Source organism: Cataglyphis hispanica, chromosome 10 (genome assembly GCF_021464435.1).
Source record: "Cataglyphis hispanica isolate Lineage 1 chromosome 10, ULB_Chis1_1.0, whole genome shotgun sequence".
Taxonomy (NCBI): Eukaryota; Metazoa; Arthropoda; class Insecta; order Hymenoptera; family Formicidae; genus Cataglyphis; species Cataglyphis hispanica.
Window position 1 is genome coordinate 5,024,891 of NC_065963.1, and position 15,451 is coordinate 5,040,341.

At 29.0% G+C, this 15,451-nt stretch overlaps 1 protein-coding gene across 6 annotated transcripts in view; it reads right to left on the minus strand.

Moving 5' to 3' along the window:
- Positions 1-726: 726 nt before the first annotated feature.
- The window catches only part of LOC126852583 (elongation of very long chain fatty acids protein), a 50,346-nt gene continuing 35,621 nt past the window's right edge, over positions 727-15,451 (minus strand). For all 6 annotated transcript variants that reach the window (XM_050597538.1, XM_050597535.1, XM_050597537.1 and 3 more), the window contains 5 exons: positions 5,719-5,825; positions 4,913-5,187; positions 4,450-4,633; positions 4,188-4,309; positions 727-4,006 (listed from right to left, as the gene is read on the minus strand). In XM_050597538.1, the coding sequence (XP_050453495.1) occupies positions 3,746-4,006; positions 4,188-4,309; positions 4,450-4,633; positions 4,913-5,187; positions 5,719-5,812 (936 nt within the window). In that variant the 5' untranslated portion in view covers positions 5,813-5,825 and the 3' untranslated portion in view covers positions 727-3,745. The remainder of the gene's footprint in view (positions 4,007-4,187; positions 4,310-4,449; positions 4,634-4,912; positions 5,188-5,718; positions 5,826-15,451) is intronic.

The window sequence follows — 15,451 nt, forward strand, 5'->3', positions numbered from 1 at the left end:
GTACAGGCAGAAGATTGAAAGATAATAATTTTTGTCTATTGAATCCATTTTTTTATAAGTGCAACCAGAAAAATGTAATTGTATTTTTTCTTTAGTAAAAATATTTTCGTTTTGGATAAATAGATTTTGTTAATATTTTGTGTATAAAAATATTAGAATAAAATGCTCATAAAAGAGAAATATTTAAAATTTCTGAATGAGACATAAATCTTATTTAAGAAGATATTCAAATCTTTCACTATTACTTAACAAACATTTTGTGATCCTTTTTTTCATGTTCTTTATTACAGCATTAAAATTACTATTTAGATTACTATTTAGTTACTTTAAATTTTTTTCTTTTGTTATATCTTCAATGGAACAGAGGTAGAGCCCATCCTAATTGTGTGATCTGCACTATATAGTTTATAGATCGTATGCGTTTAAGTTTTCCCATCTATGTACACGTATTACAAATATTTTATTACAAAAAAACTGTCACATCATATAATCATTATTAATTTTATAATCAAATGTTATTTTCATAATCTCTTGTTACATTAATTATATATAAATATAAGTGTATTATTTTAATATATATATATATATATATATATATATATATATATATATCTTTCAAAACACATAATAACATTTGTTACTCTTATTTATATATAGAAAACAAAAATATTAAAATATGAAAGTAACAAAATAAGTTCAAAGGTAAATTCAAGAATTACACCGTCATTAATATCATATTAATGATATACACTTTTATTCTGTAACAAAAATTATACGTACATTATATGATACAAATATGCAATCGATATAATAATCCATCCATTCGTTCAAGATCGTGAGATTTTGATCAAAGTTTGAGCAATCGATCAACAATTCTGAAATTGCGACTCTTCGAAAATAGATCACTTGGAAGAGAGATTATCTAAGCTAGAAGAGATATAATATTTGTAATTATGGATAGGTAATAAGTAATAATTATTTACATTTGAAACCCATTTTAGTATCTTCAAAAAATAATATGTGTTCCATAAACTTTAAAAATCTACGTATATTTTATAATTTGTATCGCCAGATATGAAAGCATTATCAATAAAATTAGTAAAATTAGATAAAAATCAATAAAATTTGATAAAAAATTAGTAAAATCAGTAAAATTAGATAAAAGAAGACAAAGAGGAAATAGTGGCACTACGGGATTAGCAAACAGGTTTAAAGCCATTTTCTTTGAAATTTATTTTAGCTATTCAACTTCCGACGCGTATCTGAAGTTGTTTTTTCTACAAGTTATTTTTCATTAAGGATTAAGAGTGAACAAATAGAGAATGACTAATAGAATAGTCGCAGGCCCACAAACACACATTTGCACATCAATTTAACAATATAAGAGAAACTTTTTGATAAATATTTAATTTAATATAAAAATAATAAGTTTATTAAATATTTTTAAGTAATAAGTGCATACATTAGTTTTAAATTTTAAATAAATAATTTTGTAGAACATATTTTTATAGTTAATTTTTTATTTAAAAAAAAATATAATAACCAAAATTTAAAAAAAAAATTTGGCAAGATATAGAAAAAAGAACACATGTTAGTTGAACTAAGAAAAATCAAGTCAAAAATGCACAAAAACAACTTCAATTGAATCTGTTAAACGAGAAACTATCATATTATCTAATTGTTGAAGTATAACCAAATGTTGTATTAGATTTCATTAAAAAAATGTAATCAAAAGAGCAATACTTTAAAAGTCCTTTTCTCGTAACTTTGTTTGTTTAATTAACAATTAAGGTTTATAATCATTTTTAATATTATGTATCTACATTACGGCGTATTATTCTATTCGAAAAATGACAATTATGTCATGTATTAATTATTTACTTTTTGTTCCTAGTAATGTCTACAATTATTTGTCTATATATATTTGATTATTGACTTGTTTCGAACACATTTAACGCGTAACTTTGAAAGTCATTATTTGAAAATGTTATATGTACGTATACGTATGTGTGTATGTGAGTATGTACAAACATTTACGGTAATAATTTCTAGTGACGATATTCTCAATTTTAGACATAATTTTAAGTTGTTTTTTCAACCAACTTTTCTCAATCAATGATAGATTTAATTAAAAAATTTCTTACTTCTCTAATGTGTGTGATTAATTCAAGATAAATTTGGCAGTATCCAACAAATCTGTAATTTAAATAGCTTCATTGACAAAAATGCATATTGCACTTTATAATAAAACTTATATTTTACTTATATCTTTCAGAAGTGTCTTCTTATAAGATATATAATATAAAGAATATATATATATATATATATATATATATATATATATATATATATATATATATATCTTTATACACTACATTCTCTCTACATTTATCATTGCAATATATCGTATATCATACATGCAAGAACGGGAAAATCTAATATTATTGCTTTTTTTAAAAAAGTGCTTTTGATTGACATATTTTAATTAAATGATTGTATATATTATATCCATATATGATTAACTCTATCGATACGATTTCTATATTCTGATAAATCTTTGGAATATCCTCTTTTGAATATCTTTATAAACTTTTCATTAGCATTCATAAACAATTGGTATGATTTATATTCGTTAAATAACTATCTATCTAAAATTGTATATATAGGGCACGCGATATTCATTAGTACCATATCTTAGTATCGTATGATTGGCTTTAGTCGAATAATTAGTCGTATTAGATATACATATAGTTTATGTCACAAGATAGCAAATTTGAAAGTACAAAAAAGTATTAACTTTTCATCACAGTGTGATCTGTATTCCTGCTCGTATTTCTGTTCGTATCCTCCTTACAATCCAAAACCACAATTCAATTCACAATTACACAGTTATGATTAAAAGATTACTATTCTGCACATGGCTACCGATAGTTGTAAGTTCTGTAAATGTCGTTACGCATATATTTTGACATATCAAAAAACGCAAATGCCCAACGATAATTACAGAATCTAGCTATTTATAACCGCATATAGGATAATGCTCTTAATCTGTATAATCTTATAAGCGTCGTGCTGCGCATGAAGTTAGAAAACTGACCATTCGGCACCGGGGATTATGACAATAGCAAAGCTTTAAATATAGATGAATATATTTTTTCGGCATATATTATGTGATGTTTTATAAATTTTTCGAGGTATATGGAATGTTTGATCTTTAGCTGTTGCTATGTAATATGTAATTCCCAGTAATATTGCTTTTCTTGAATGACATAATATATAGTACATTCTGCTGAAATTATCAACTTCGCATAGAGAATTTTATGATATTCATTTTTCACTATGTGATAGTTGAGATATCCTATGCTAATTATGCACTGAAGTTTGACATTGACTTAACTGTCAAAATTTCATTATAATATAAGAATACACTAAAGATAAGAAAATGCAGGATAAAAGATGCATAATAGATGAATGGCTTTAGCTTGTGTAAAAAAAAAGAAACTAAAAATTTAAATCTCTAAATAATTAAATGTACTCGGTTTGCGCCAATGTCAGATCTTCTCGATCGTTACGATTTACTTTTGCATTGTGTCTTTTGATTCTCTCTGAATGTTCTTTACTATTCTGACACGTCGGCAAAATTAACGGGATAGAAACTGTAGTTGCGATTCAAGTGATAGAGCGGAATGGTAATGGCGTCGCGAATTACTGCGGTCGCGTTATCTTCTTCTTCAGCTGTTTCCAATTAGTCGCTTTTCCCTTTTCCGTTTGGTATCTCTTCGTTGCTCACTTTCTTCGCGATGTCGTTTGCTCTGTCCGAGTTCTGGATCGATGGTGTTGAGTCGTCCTTTTCCTTCTTCGGACTGTAGGCGTTATTATAAAAATCCGAGAAGAGGAAATAGAAGAACATCGCGTTCGGCAGGGTAAAGATTAGCGAAAATTTCGGATAGTCGCAGTCGTAGAACAATAATAGGCTATTGTGCAGGAAGGCCAGACAGAATTGAGTCTATAGATCGAACGAAAATCATTAACAGCTTTTATAAATATATGATAAAACCGGCCGTATCAACAAACAGTCGATATTGAATTAAGTTAATCATTAGTATAGGTAAGTAAAAATTAAAATTTTCAAAGAAAGTTGTAATGATGTTTTAATTTTATTACTTTTTATTATGTTTACTTCTTACCATTTGCAAAGTGGTAATGTACTTCTTCCACCAAAGGTATCGTTGGTATTGATAATGAGGTAGCAACGCTGCCAATAGATAATAAGTGTACATGATGATGTGCACAAAGCTATTAATGATTCCTGCAAGTGAATACATATTGAATCAATATGTGTGAATTGGTTCTTGATTATTAAAACTATGGAAAAATGGTACATAGGTATAATCCTAGAAAAGATGACAGATGATCAAATGTGTTATATTACTCCTTAGCCTGACATACCTATAAAAATACCGTGGCCTCCGGGATAATATTTTGTAGCACCCCACGATATCATTGGCATCACGGTATGATGGTACATATGGAGAAATGTGATTTGCTTTTCTTTCTTGCGTAAGACGAAGAACACTGTGTCAAGGAGCTCCGTGAGTTTCGCCAGAAAATATGTGTAAACACCTCTTGCAATCTACAACAAACATCGCGCACGAAACGGATAAAGATATAATTGACTTCAATCAATTCCACCTCCATTCATTTATGGCACTAAAAAAACTTAATTGCAATATTTTTGTGTATATTCGCGTTCTAGTGTATTTTACACTTATTTATGCAGAACGTACTTTACTGTGCTACGTGAAAAAATTACAAAACATAGTAAACATAATCGTGATTTAAAAATTAATTAGAAACAAAAATTTAACAAACTAATAATCATATGTATATTTAGTATACAAGATTTACGCACTCTCAGAGCGTGCGGGGAATACGAAAAGTCCACAGGCTCACATCTCCAGTTGTAGGAGTTATGGAGCCATACACCGGTCAAGCCTTCCCAAAACAACCATATGCTAATAATAATTTGTAGAAAATTGTACACGATTAGAATATTTTTTAATTGGTATGGCTTCCGAGGCTTCATGTATCTCGGACCCCATGATAATACGAAATACAGATAGCCAATTATTATACTAAGACCGGGTATGGGTGACGGTATGAGAAACCAGTCTCTAGTTCGAGGATCTGAAAAAAACAAAATAGCAATTAAATAAAAAATCGCAATCTTGATGTATATTTTGCACTTGACTTTTTCTTTATCAATTTGACTTTTAAATGTATTATTCCAATATAAATGAAAATAAATTTGCTTTCTCTTGTATAATTACAAAGCACTATCTTTTAATTCTATTTATAAATAGTGAAATTTCATGACAACATTGATTCTTCTCAACTTCTGTGAATCAAATATTCATATAATAATTTATATTGGAAGATATAAGAAAAATTAATTTGTAAGATTAAAGAAAGTTACGTTACTGAAAGTTGCGAAATTAAATATAACGAAATAAATAAAATTTACAGTATACATTGTAATATCTATGATTCTGTAACATTCCTGTAACATAATTTAGTTTGATATATTACGAGGAGAGATGCAAAAGAACAACACAAGTAATAGAACATGTTATGTACTATCTTGTGTCATTGCCATAGATAATCAATAATCTCACAATTTTTTTCAAATTTAATAAATCTTGCGTAATATAAACTTGCCGGATAAATCGTGGAATATAAAGTGCCAGAATCGCACTGCTGAATTGTTGTAAATATTGGACATCTTGATCATCGGCGGCGCACTGATATTCATTGTAGAAAATTAACTGAAAAAAAATTATTTTATTTTGTAACCATTAAATTTTTATTTTGAAATCTCATAATATATATATTTAAATATTCAAATATAATCTTGTGGTATAAAGACATATATACATTTAAAAGATTATACATACATACATACATATACATATATATATATATATATATATATATATATAAACTTTTAAATGTATATACATCTTTGCGCTTATAATAAAATTTAACAATTTGTCTGATATGGCATACCAAATTTTCCTGAAAACATATTTGATATGCCATGACAGACAAATTGTTAAATTTTATTATAAGCGTCATTTGTATTTGTGGCATTTTCAAGAAAAATATCAAAAATAAAAAGAAATTCGCAATTTGTCATAAAAAGAAATTCTTACTTTTATACCGCCATTAAACTCACGAGGTTCTAATTGAGTAATATGGAATTTTCTCGCACAAGATGCGCGGTTTGCCGATTGCTGAAATCCACATTCCTCTGATAAATCTGCGTACGAACCGGTTCGCACATGTCTAATATGATCTAATGTAGTCACAGCAAAAGAAAAAATAAAGAAAAAAAAAAAGACAGAAAGAACGCGCTTATTTCAGCAGCAGGTCGAATTATCACTTGGCGTTACTCAATGGCAATGAGTTATATTGTTAGAAAAGCACGCGCAATTGCAAACGCTTGGCGTGACGAGTAATGCTCATGTTAAATTTGTTTTTTTTTCTGGTCGTCGAATTAATTCGCGGTGACAAATTGATTCAACCATGGATTGAATCGATCGATTTGCGTGTGTCAATTTTTTGACACTGCAGCATCCTTTTATAAATGCGAGTTATTTCTTTTAAACTTTATAAAAAGATATACTAAAAATAATATTAAATTACAACGAACAAATCCATAAGTCATTTCTTATATGTAAATCGTATATATATGAAAAATGTCATTCAGCATCATCAGAATTATATTAGCTCGGATATACCTTCACGATTGCCACTGCGGCGATTTAATTATATCGTTTTTTCGCGGTCAAATGCGATTTTCGTCAATGCCGACATGCTTTCATACCTGTCCAATTTGCGCGTTCGGCTTCTATGATTTTATTAATATTATTGGTATCATTATTCCTCTAGATAAAATACACCGCAACCGCCTTTTCGACTATCCACACGACACGGTGGAATCAAGTGTAAGCGGAACCAAATTGGCACGAGAAGAGAATGATGGATCGCACGTCAAACTTTTCACTGAAAAAGTGAGAGCAGAAACCAAAAAAAAAAAAAGAAAAAAAAAAGACCGGCGTGTGATTACCACTAGCGACTTTCGACGACAACTAACTGTATGATTCCATCATGCACGAACGATCCCTTGTTAAAAAAAGCTGTGACATATATGTATGCAATGCAGTTTCAAATGATAGGGACGCGTCGCCATGAATTTCCTTCTTGTCGAGTCTCAACTACTTTTTTCACGGTCCAATCGTCTGTGACATATGCAGATTATATGTATAGTAAAATGTGTGGCGAGAAAACGACTACTCATAGCCACAAGCAAACAAATATAAAATGTGAAATAAATTTTTTGACTGGATGCGCCCAGCTTCTGACAATTAAAGAAATTATTGTCACTTTTGTCTTCGCAAGAGATCTCGTCTTCTCGTCGATTGTACCATTATTTAATAAAACTATACATAACATATGTATACATAACTATACACAATTATATGTAATTAAAGATAATTTATGAAATAATTATATAAATATATAAAACGCAAAACTATAATTAAAAATAAATAAATGCAAAAAATATTTAAAGTTTATTGTAAAAGTGTGATATGTCAGCAATAGATAAATCTTCAATTGTAATTTATAATCTCCACGGTTTCTATAACTCCAGCTATCGTTATCGAATCGAGAAATAGACGCGAGAGAATCATCGCATAACGTTATGTTTTTCGGCATAATACGACTTTCCTGGTGACTGCTAGACACGCGGTATATTATTGCTCGTCGAAGGAAGAAGAATCACAGCTTACGAAAATCGTAAAATCGCGAGATTTCGTAAAACCAAACGTTACATCAATTGTATAATGGCTCCTGAGACATCGGCCAATGCAATGTCGTTAAAGTGCTCTTGCATTACTACATTTCTCATTTTAGATAACCGGTTTCTCGATGCTATCCTCAGAATAGTATTCATTCAACTTCATTTACCATCACAAACTTAGCAGTTTAGACTCCTTTTCTCTACAATCATTAAATTTAATTTAACGTCTTTTCTTTCTCACAGTTTACGATTATTAAATAAATTGCAATATTAAGTAAACTGCAAACTTTGTAAACAGTTCCTGTAAACGTCACTTCTGCAAATGTCACTCCTAAGATGAAGCGAGCGTAATATTTAAGGGTACAAAGTAATATTAAAAAAAAAATTGTAATTATATAAAAGATTTCCACCTAATTAATAAAGCTATATAAATTTTTGTTTAAATAAATATTTTTATAAATATGTTATTGTATACTTTCCTAGATATTATATTAAAAAATTATACGTAACATGTACTAAATGAATTAAACGAACTATTTCGCTTTTATCAAACTTATCATATTAAATTCTTCGCATAATCAATATATTCCTCCATTATCTTGAGTTTTATATTCTAAGGCAATAAAACACAATTAAATAAATTTAATATTATTGCGAAAATATAATGACGGAATCAAACAATAATAATTGAGCAAGGATTCTTTTAATTAAATAACGATTAATTTGCGCGGAGAGTCAGTCAAATCACACATTTCTCTAACTGTTCTCCAATCATTTAGAATGCAAAACTAAAGCTCTCGAAATTATAATCGTTACCACTTTGCGCAACTATATCCAATTATTCTCATTATTATCATTATTATGCGAAAAAGGTACAATAAAATGCCAGTTTCTAACATATAGCCAGACATCCTCCTATTATCCGTGTCTCACATTACGCTTCATTGACACATGAATTATCGACCCGCCAGGTTTTACATAACAAACCGCCAGAGCTACCTATATTCCTACACCTATGTCATACATGTGCGCGTTTTCTAGAATGAACGACCGACTTTGTGAAACCAACAATTGCTTCAGGATCATGCAAATGGCCGTCAATAAATTCGTCTTGCGAAATATGCCACCGCCGACCGATGATTTGTCTCTTTAATGACGCAATTGCGACGCATCATCTCCCTCCTCCCTCCTCCCCCCCCCCTCTCCTTCTTTCCTCTACTCATTTTAGAGCATTCATATACATATTTGTACACGCACCGTATCTCGCGTGCATCACACGCGCGATTCTATCGTCTATCTAAGGGTCCGTAATAACTTGACTGCAGTTTCACTTACTATTGCGACACGTCACTTTTCCCAGCGTACTTGCTCTCTCTCTCTCTCTCTCTCTCGCTCTCTCTCTTTTTCTTTCTCTCATTCTTTCTTCGAAGAATTGATTAATTTTAAAATTTCTGTCGTGCATCCTTCCAATAAATTCTGCATCAGTATTATCCGAATCAAGAGAAACATAATGGATCATACATTAAAATTTTCATCATATATAAATCTTTGCTTTCATTTTTCGCGATAATATCTGTTTGATTTTTATACCATGTTTAATTTTATGTGCGTGTATTACTTGATAACATATTTCTATTTACAACGAAGCACCTGTAAATCCAATATAATAGTACTGGATGTTTTTTTTTTTTTTACAATGTCTGATTCAATCTTTGTATACGTTAAGCAAGTTTAAGTAGATATATTAAAAACAAGATTTTTTTTTATGAAAGAGACTGTACAGAGATGTACCTATGACACTGTATATTGCCATATCATTATATATATAATAATGTATGAGACAATATAATTGTATAATGCAATATTAATGAGCAGTTACACTCATGCGGTTTTCAGCAACGGATTATATTACTAAATTTCACGGCCAATGACACAACCAACATGATTGTCTCACGTTGAATGCAGCGTATAGAATTATATACATTGATGCTTATTTTACAGTGTAATTAACAATCTGTAATATGTTATTAAAAAAAAAATTAATTAAATAACTTTCAATAACTGAATTAATTAATTAATCCACTGGCATTAATATCATAAACCAGATTATTAAAAATAAGCATTATATATAAAATAATAGAACGCACAAAATAATCAATTCCAAAAAGAGCAAAAGAAAATATTGAATAGAGTGAAATAATGCCAATTTTGTCGCCCTTAATTTTTAATTTTCGAGATGAAAAATTATATATATGCTAGAATATTCAAATGTATGTCATTAAGTAAAAGCTTATCCGACTCTTCTCTTCCTTCCTGACGCGTTTCTGTGCCACGTCACTCCAGAGAGCTCGAATACCGGTTCGTTAAAGAAATCATACATCTCGCGTGCAACGCATTAGCGTTTGCTTAGCTGTCTGCTGCAACGTGCAGGTTTATTGACCAATGACGCGCATTCAGAAACGATATATCCCGCTGCTTCGAGGAACTTACTTGCAGCAATAGGAAATCGCGCAATATTCATTTTTTCACAATGATTAACATTTGCGTGTCGGTCTCGTTAATTGTCAACTAATTACGTACATTTTCCTAATAGATAAAAAACGTAACAAAAAAAAAAATTTCCGTAAAAAAATTTAGATTTTTCTGCATTATCATATTGAATGTAACGCTTAAATAACTCATGACAAATCTATTATAATTATGCAAACGCGAAAATAAGCAGACGATCAAGTATTTTCTTTGTACGCAGTTTTTGTATTTAAATTAATTTAAATGCACAGTCATTTTGATTTCCAGTATTTAAACTCAAATCCTTATTTATTTGTGTAATCAAACATGCATGTTTCATATATGTTTAACATGTGTATCATTCTAGGAAATTAAGAAAAGTTTATGTTATGCAAAAATTATTATAAATTATAATAAATTTATAAAATATAGAAATTTTTCAGAATATAGATCTCGCTTGCTTTTTCTCATACCTCAATTCTGCATGACCTTTCTAAAAGATTTTGCAAATACTTAAAATCGTTTATTTGACGCAAGCTATTTCGACAGCGGCCTATTGTACCGTTCATCTTTAAAATTTTATTAATAGCTCTCTCTCTTTCTCTCTCTCTCTCTCTCTCTCTCTCTCTCTCTCTCTCTTTCTTTTCCTCTTTTTTTTATCTTCACACTAATATTTTTGAATAGAATTGCTTGAACGCATGATTTCATCGCTACTATGCGTCGGCACTGCATCATGAAAACATATACGATGTATTATTGCATTATCTGGTAATTTCACGGCCGTAAAGTTGGCCGTCGTCAATGTTTCGAATACATTTTATATGTCGCAACAATACACATTATAAGATTGAAAAACTTCCAAGTGATTTATTGTCATTTATGCTTCTCACACTGTGCATTTTCAAGATTTACGAGTAGCTCAGATAAATCAGTACTTATCCTCCATATATAATTGGCCTTTAATAAAAAAAAAAAGCACTAAAAAGACTTATTGAAAATTGAGAACTTCGATATTACAATCGAAGAAAATTTTATTTAGAATAATTACGGTTGTCACACGACACATACACGCACACGCAAATGTCATCGATACCGATCCTGTTTTCATGATAGTGCAATTGTCAAATTATAGAGTAGCAATCTTACGACTTGCAGTGAATAGAAAAAAGCTAGCAATAGTTCACATATTAAAATTTTATGATAAAAAAGGAATATAATATATAACGAATGACGCAAGACAGTAAAAAAACACATGAATAATAACACATGAATAAACAACAAGCTGTATCAACAATTTCCGTTAAAATTTCCGTTTATCGCTGTTTTTAATTACATTTACATCACAAATTATGTTTATTATAATTATATTTCTAGTCGACGTTATTTATAGAAAATCGCATAAATTACATCATAATTACTGAATATAAGACGAATTATTTTACCTATTAATTGCAATACTGCACTGAAAATTGAAACAAAATTATCACATATTGACAATTACATGATAATATGAGCCGCGCATTTGTGACTATAGTGGAGAAATTGCAAAAAATAAAAAAAAAATTAAATTATGTCTATAATCGCATTTGTCCTTTTTTTTTGTTTTTACGATCATTACGTATTGACTGGTCGTTATCCCATCATTATATTTTAAATCACCGACGGATATATATGTGACGATGACGTTTCGATGTTGTCCACTAATTTGCACAGACTATACGCAGGTTTTAGTGAGTCTTCCTCTCTGATTATCGATTATTATTGATTTGAAATACGATTGCAATTAATATTGTGCATATTAAATTTTAAATAACAATTTAATTTTTATATATTTTTATCTATACTGAAGAGATAAATGAAAAAATGATCTAAAAATACATATTTAATGCATACTTTTGTTATTGAAGATAAATAACAACAAAAAGTTTGCGCACTAATTAGCATCTCGTCTTTTACTTGCTTCAGTTTTCTCACTTATTTATTAGCATAAAAATGCATGAAAAACAACCTTTTAAGACTTTATATCCCCGTGTGCCGACATTAATTATTCAAATATTATTCCGTCAAGAATATAATCAAGCTCTTTGATATGTAACACGCTTTTGTCATAAATTTATACTACTGCTAGCTTTGCTTAAGCTAAATTTTTATTATTTCGATAATTTTTATATTTCTTAAATGGGTCAAAGAGACTATAAAACCGACTATAAAATAGATATAAATATTGTCACGTGATTGTGACATGTAAAATAATATTCTCTTTAGTTCTTTACAAATTTTGCATAAATAAATACATAGAATAAATAAATAAATAAATAAATTATAAATAAATAAATTATAAAATACAAGATAATTTTTTTTATACAAGATAATTTACAAATGCACGGCAAAATATTTCAAATAGTGAATGTGACATACTAAAATAAATAAAAAATATTATTTGAACATAGATCGCACATATCGTAGTTTTCGAGTTATGGCAGATAGAAAAGAAAATGAAATATAAAAAAAAATAATATAAAGAAAATAATTAATGTTTAATTTCTATAAGGAAAAACTATATTATTATACAATGCTATATAACGCATACTCCAAAAGCTTTTTTGTATAAAAACGTTATTCGAATAAATATAAGCTACATAGTATAACTCTTGCGTAAATTTGTATTTTCCGTTAATTTCAATTATATATATTGATTTACAGAAATTAGTTATTCATATAAAACTTATTCGATGTTAATCGATATCTGTTTTGAGCAATTTTTGATCTCATGATATCAAATTCGCGACCGCAATGGCGTACATACTTTCACGATCACTTATGTTGTTCTATAGTAAAGTCAACCAACGTAATAACATATCATTGGTTTTCTGCTACGCTTTCTTCTCGTTAGCGATTTTACTGATATATATATATATATATATACATATACATATACGGAGTAAGTCACGTGCAATAGAGCAAACAGCATTCAACACATTCACGCACGCAATCGCGTGCATACGCGGATAAGCGTCCGTTGTATGCCACGTGTATATGGCTACCAACGTGGTTCACATCATTGACAATGAAACGAACCTGCGATCTCTCGCGTAGACATATGATAAATTATATTCACTTTAGAATATCGTGTAATATCGTATTATCCATTGAGAATATTTTATATATTTTATATATTATATAACCGAATTTGTATAAATAAATCCGATACGATTGGAAAGTTTGTATTTGTGATTGCATTAAAATTTCTATTGGTAAAAAAATATTGCTTTACAATCAATATAATTTTATACAATATAATTTTATAATTTTATTAAATTAACTGTAAATGAAAACAGTTTCACTCTTTTTAATATATCTACATAATACATAAAAAAAAAAAAAAACTAGAAACTAAGATAGCTATTTTCTCAAATTCATATAATTGTGCGAGCAAAAATAAATTTCTGCTCATTCTTAATTTTAAAATATAGATGTTCTCCAAGTTCTGAATTTGAACGATCTTTAAAAAGATCTTATTTCTTTGGCATACAATCTTCGTGAAAGTAAAAGCGGAAAATGTTGCTACCGGAACTCCTTAAATTGCACGTTGTATAATAATTAGTGCGTACATGAACAAGAGTGAAATATGAAATATAGCTGGACAAATATTTAATCTGTATAATAAAGTTTTGTTTGGTAATAATATAAACTATTTTCTCGATTGCATTTCAATTATTCAGCAAAAGAATCAAATGTATTACGTGATAAATTATAGGATTTTTATAAACAAAGAAAATAAAAATTTTTTCGTTATTCTTAATTATGTGTCAAATTAGAAAAAAAAAATTAAAACTAGAAGAAAGTAAGAAAATTATGTAATATTGATTATTTAATTTGTCCACGCCATAGAGTGCGTTGTAGAATAAAAAATTTATCAACTAAAAAATACAACGATAATTTATATGAAATCAAACAAATTGAGTTCTTAATTACTAGCAAACAGTTATACATGAAAAACTGAAAGAAAAATAACTCACGATACTGCAAAATTGAAGCAAAGAAAGATGCATATTATTTCCATATGTGCGCGAAACCAGTAATTTCGAAGCTTTCGTGTATAAAATTTATACAACAAGCATATTGTATGACATACAAAAGAAAAATTGTTGAGAAATCGTTGAGAAAAAGAAAAAAAGAGAACGTCAAGATTGCGACTATTTATGCCTATTTTTTTTTCGACTCATTTCATGATTGTTAAAACAGGCTGAATCGCTGTTAGAATCATTAAAAGAAAGTTATATATTAGAATTGTAAAACAATGTAAAACTTTTGTATTTTTTTAATACTTTCACTACCAAGTGATGGAGAAAGATATTTCATTGTTGCGAGTAGAAGAGTATTATATATTTGATGCAATATCGCGATATTATTTTCAAGCCCGTTGTTCGCGAGAGATCAAAAAAACTTAAAAACTTGATAGTGAAACTAACAACGTGGTGAAAGCGAAGTTGAAGTGAGAAGTTAATATTTTACAGAAGATTTTCTGTTATATTTGCATTTTCTTCTCTCAACCCAATTTTTCTCACTTTACTCTGACTTAATTCGTCGTAAATACTAAATTTGAATGTGTTAAGAATTAATAAATTATTTCGATAAAGAAGTGTGCGGGAACAAATTGCATGGCGTGTCAAACAAGCACTTTTTATATCAGCGACAAACATTTTTTGCTGAGAATGTAACTAGCTCGTGCAATAATTATCGCACATGTCGATGCCAATGTCTTTACGTATTATAATCATAGGAAGTGAAATCAGTTCATCATTATCATGGCGTTTATGAAATCTATATCAAACAAAATCGGATAAATTATTTTTATTTCTCCTCTTTCTTAACGATGCGCAAATAACAGCGCTCGTAAAATTACAACGGAAAAGTCAAGAGTATCTCGTGTGTATGCGATACTTTCCTTCTGGAAATATTAATCTAGATTTCTAGATAATAGTGGCGTTAGTAAAAACTAATACGTCGATCTTTTTGAAAATGATACAGATTAACAATTCTATTAAACTATCTTCGCGGATCGCGTAAAGAAAGTAG